Below are 5,412 nucleotides of genomic sequence, written 5' to 3' on the forward strand. Positions count from 1 at the left end.
CAGACCGAGCCATATATTCAGAGCAAAAAATAAAGGATTCTGCGCCAATAATCATTGAGGTTCTGAGTAATTATGTTAAAGTTTTTAATTATTACACCATTTGTCACTAAATCATACATGAATGGCAAAAGTGCTAATGTGATACTATATTAATTGTCAAGTCATCAAAAATCATCTTGAAAAGTACGAGTTTACTATTCGATTGCATTATTTTCTCTAAACGTATTTAATATCAATTCCTATTAGGCTATGTTTGAGCCACATTTTTTCAAAAAAATATATTCTTAAACAATAATTTGATATAATTCCAACAATATATTTTTCAATAAAATAATATTACATGCAAATTCAAAACATTTTTTTTAACTACACATTTCTTATCAATACACTATTCTAAAATGTATTTTTAGGAATATAATGTGGCTTAAACAAGGGCTTTATGAAATGATGCCGTTTATGTTGGCACTTAATCATAGGTTTTAATGTTAATTTTTAACGGATTGTCTTAAAATTTTGGGTTTCATCGTAAATTGTCAACATCGTTAAGAGGTGTAAGCCAAACCTTTATAAATTGATCTATATTTTCATCTTTATTAGATTTGCGATTATATCCTTTAACATGTCCCTCAAAATTGTGGCTCTTTTAAGCAGACTAATTTTAAAATCTGTTTACTTATTTTTGAGACTTAATTTGATTGGATCGCTCGATAGAATTTAATGGGCTCAGATACAATTTTAAGAGTTGGGTTCCATCTTAAAATATCAATCTTGTTAAGATGAGTAGCGCAACCTTTATAAATTGATCTATGTTTTTATCTTTATTCGATGTGGATTATATCGCTTAACATACCCCGTAAGATGGTGGCTCTTTTAATCAAACTAATCTTGAAATTCATTTACTCATTTTTTGAGATTTAATTTGATTGGATCGGACGTTAGAGCTTATTGAGCTCTGATACCATGCTAAGATTTGGAGTTTTCATTTTAAAAGGTTAATTTTGTTAAGAGAAGTAGTCCAAACCTTTATAAATTGGTCTATATTTTTATCTTTATTCATGTGGAATTACATCCCTTAACAGATTGGCTATTAAAGTAACAATTAGAAACTTGAATATTATCGTAAGAAAAACTCTACCGATCATTTTGCATAACTACTCAAAACTTTATTGATCTTTAGCACTGTTGACTCAAAAATAAAGGTTAACCGTTTGAAGGTATTTGATACGGATGACAATGAGTTGGATGGAACGGGAGCGGTCATTAATATTTTCGATGTGTTAAGAGATTTCTGGATACGAGGAGTGACCAAATTGAAAGAACCATTTACTATAACAAAATTGAAAAATTATAGTAAAAATAAACTAAAATAAATAAATTCAGGACAAGTTCGAAAAATTTGGACAGAGGACCATGTTCTCTTCCCATGCCATTTACTATTTGGGGTAGGTCTGGAAAGGAAAATTTTGAATAGCTAGTGTTCGAAGCATTTGCCTAAATTTATCTAACTTTTGTATTACATCAATTAACGTTCGGATTTTAAAATAAAATTAAAGTCTATAATTAATTTTAATTATATATATTGCTTAAAAATTCACAATTTTTTATTTAGTTCCCGTTTGAGCCACATTATTTTAAAAAAATACATTTTTAAATAGTGTTTGACATCATTTCAACCACACATTTTTCAATAAAATAATATTACACGCAAATTAAAAACTTTTTCATATTTTTTAACCACATATTTTCCATCAATACACTATTTAAGAATGCATTATAATCAAACTAACTAGGCTCAAACACCTTCATTATATATTTTATTAATTTTTGTCAAAGTCTATTAAAAATATAATTTTTAATCGATACGTACCCGATAATGAAATGACATCGGGTCATCCGGGTCTCACCAGCCACGAGTCCAATCCGATCTTCAAATACTGATTTCTTCAGAATCCGACCAATTCACTGATCCATTCATCCCATTTCCGTTAAAATTCATCACAGACAAAGAAGAATACTCGTAAACTGAAATTTCACTGCTAACTGTAAATTATAACAAAGGAATGGCTAATTGCTTGCGAGTACCATTGTCTTCTTCACTCCCATGTTCCTCATCCTCATCCCCTTCGCTCAAACGACGCAGTATCAGGACTCTATGTTCAGTGAACAGTACCAAAATTCCCATGCCTCTAGTTAACCCTAAGGACCCCTTTCTATCGAAGCTCGCTTCCGTGGCTGCTACTTCACCTGAAATACTCCTCAATAGTCAGAAAAACTCTGATACGCCGCCGTATCTGGACATTTTTGACTCTCCCACGCTCATGGCTACTCCTGCCCAAGTACCCATCTTTTTATTTGGCTTTCTACACTTTTATGTATTTTGGTATTCTTATTATTGGTTAGGAGTATTTACTTAGTCGATGATATCCTTAATCTTCTGAAAGTTTATTATTATTTTCCGTCCAATTCTTCGTCACACTGTGAATATATATTGGTTTTACGTGGATTTTAGCGGATGGACTTCCGCTGTTTCAAGGTTTACGATAGAGAACGTTTGAACTTTCCTATTAAATTTTCCCCACTGGAATTTCTTGGCACATTCAGTTTGTTTGTCATATCTTCTTTATCATTTTTAAGTGAATGGAATTTGATGATTATGTTAATATTGACTTTTTCACTCAGTGTAGTCTTGTTTGTTGGTTAAAACAGGTGGAGAGGTCAGTTTCGTACAATGAGCACAGGCCAAGGAGACCTCCACCAGACTTGCCTTCGTTGCTGCTGCACGGGAGAATAGTTTACATTGGCATGCCTGTAAAGCTTTCGTTCTTTCATTATGCCCTTTATTTTTTTGGCTGCAATTTTTTATTATACTGTGGTAGAAGCTCAAGCAAGGAACAATGAGTAACCAACTCTGCCATAATGTCCAACATATAAAAAAATTGTTCTCGTATAATTTGGTTCCTTCAAGCCTTCTGGAGAGAAAGGTGTCTGCCACTTTAACGTCACAATTCATTAAGGGGGTTGTTTGGTCCCCATTTTCTAAAACTCATTTTTTCATAACCTCTTTTCAACGATACATTTCATCTACTTTTATTAAGATCTACTAAAAATTTGATTTTTATTAAAACCAAACAAGAGCTAAGATATTTCATTTTCTGACCTATTTTACTTTTGGACTTTGTTAGATTTGAGGTTTAAGTACATACCTGACCGATATCGGTATGTCGAATTTGATTACTTGATAAACCTAATCTTTATAGACTTGTAACTGGATTTATGGTCAGTTTTGCTCCAGATAAGTTCATGAGTAGGAGTGATAGATAGATAATATATTATTCTCATATTGGAGTAAATTTTCCAGCTTAATTGTTGCTGGAGGCTTCTGACAACTTCTGCTTCTTTCTCTAAAATAGAATTAGGTATTAGTTTGATTATAAAAAATTGCAATTGGTTAAAGTAATCAATGATTCAAAGATGTTGAGTTAGGACTTAGGTATCAGAGGACACATTTCTGAACTTTTAAAAATGTAGTTGCATCTTGCAGACTTGCAGTGTCCGAAGGTTAAATCCAGACTGGACTATAACAATTGTTTCAGCTTTGAAGTGAAAAGTTTCCAATCTATCTCTTGACGTAGAAGCATAAACCACACGGATTGTCCGGAGGCAAACTCTACTGGGAGCAAATGCATCAATTTAAAATCACCTCTAATTACCTAATCAAGAGCTTTCATGGAGGAGATATGAAATATGTGAATGAACTATACTGCAAACTTGATTTCTCATGGATTTAGTTTTACCCAAATCACGACAATGAATTTATATTTGCAAGTAAAGAGACCACTTTCTAGGGTTCATTGAGAAAAATTGTCGAGTCACAAGAGCCCAATGAAGGGGGAGAAAAGGAGGCCTCATATATTGGACAAATAACCCACATTTCCAATAGTTCTTAAACCTTTTACTCCAATAGCTTGGTCCTTCACTACCTAAGTTAGGTTTCTGTAGTAAAATGTAATTTTGAGTCCAAATGTTTTGATGAAAATTGCTCTTTATACATCTGGATTTACTTAACAAATTGATTCGCGGATTTATCAGGTGAAACCAAATATCCCGAGAGCGCAAACTCATGAAAAAGTTATATAACAAGAACAAGCACTTAGCAAACTAAAGACAAGATTGGTTTTTCTGGATTTTATATGACTTTGATGATTTACCATAAACTCAACTACTTGATGCCTTTTTAGGTGTCCTCTACGAAAGTTGATCCGTGGACAATAACTGATATATTGATACTCCCCCATATAAAAACACGTACACACCGGCTGACTCAACCTTTATGCTCTTGTTGAATATGAGAAAAGATTGCTAGCTAATTTGAGATGTTAAATAGGGCAAGGTAATTTACTAAAGGTTAAAACTACTCTGGTTGGTTATTGAAGACATTCATCCATGGCATGTAAAATTCACCATGAAGTGTACATTTTCAAAACGGGAACTTTATTTTTAAGTTTAACAAACTTCATTTCTTTTTTTATTTTTCTCAACCTAAGTCTGTATTTGTTGTTCCAAAGCAAAAACAACCTATAACCAAGACATTCGCAGAGGTCAATGATCCCTGATCCACTTTTCATTTAAACTAAATTTGTAAAAGCTCATACTAATATTCTCATCTAAACTAAATTTGTAAAAGCTATATTATTATTTCTCTTCTTGTACATGGATTTACTCCCTTGTACAGATTTTCTAATATAATTGTACTTGAGGGGACAAAAGGATCTTGCTTTCCTTGCAAGATGAATTAGAGTGTTATTTGATTGTGTTGATATTTTTATCTGGAATTATATTTTCTTTTCTTGTGCTTGTGGTTTGAAGAGAACCCACTTTGTTACTTATATGTTCTTTTGTGTTCTCAGTTGGTTCCAGCTGTTACAGAGCTCGTTGTAGCTGAGTTGATGTATCTCCAATGGATGGATCCAAAAGAGCCAATTTACCTTTACATAAATTCCACTGGAACTACTCGAGATGATGGTGAAACGGTATTTCTAACTATTTTCTTGTTTAGACTATATTCTCATATGCCCCTTCAATTTGTGTTTGTGAATATTATGTGCACTATCTAATGGCAATTCAATTATCTGTCTTCTTCTATATCAAGAAAATAAGAAGAAAAGAATGATCTAGCACTCTCTGATTAGTGTCATTTTTTTTTCATAGCTTTCATAACATGCTTTTGCCTTAAGCCAGTTGGGTTACTAATTAGTGAATGGCAACAAATATTTCAAGGTGTTTCTAGTAAATTATTGATTGTGGAACCTATATAACAAATAACCCAAGTTGGAAAGATGTTTATTTTCTACTGCAGAATTTCTTGTATGACTTGTCGATTTTGTGATTAAAGCATAAGAGGAGGCACAATAA

The 5,412-nt window shown here is 32.5% G+C and overlaps 1 protein-coding gene across 1 annotated transcript; it reads left to right on the forward strand.

The window, feature by feature from the left end:
- Positions 1-1,889: 1,889 nt before the first annotated feature.
- LOC111389647 (ATP-dependent Clp protease proteolytic subunit-related protein 3, chloroplastic-like) lies at positions 1,890-5,129 on the forward strand. Its single transcript, XM_023014592.1, has 3 exons — positions 1,890-2,336; positions 2,707-2,808; positions 4,908-5,129. Exons 1-3 carry the CDS (start codon positions 2,061-2,063, stop codon positions 5,112-5,114), a joined length of 585 nt encoding a protein of 194 aa, XP_022870360.1. The 5' UTR covers positions 1,890-2,060; the 3' UTR covers positions 5,115-5,129.
- Positions 5,130-5,412: the final 283 nt, after the last annotated feature.

Source organism: Olea europaea, chromosome 3 (assembly GCF_002742605.1).
Source record: "Olea europaea var. sylvestris chromosome 3, O_europaea_v1, whole genome shotgun sequence".
NCBI lineage: Eukaryota > Viridiplantae > Streptophyta > Magnoliopsida > Lamiales > Oleaceae > Olea > Olea europaea.

Excerpts from the sequence above, each read along its gene's own strand:
- LOC111389647 (XM_023014592.1), top strand. The coding sequence starts at position 2,061 with ATGGCTAATTGCTTGCGAGTACCATTGTCTTCTTCACTCCCATGTTCC. Across the intron at positions 2,337-2,706 it reads TCATGGCTACTCCTGCCCAA|GTGGAGAGGTCAGTTTCGTA; the intron begins GTACCCATCTTT and ends TGGTTAAAACAG. Across the intron at positions 2,809-4,907 it reads TAGTTTACATTGGCATGCCT|TTGGTTCCAGCTGTTACAGA; the intron begins GTAAAGCTTTCG and ends TTGTGTTCTCAG.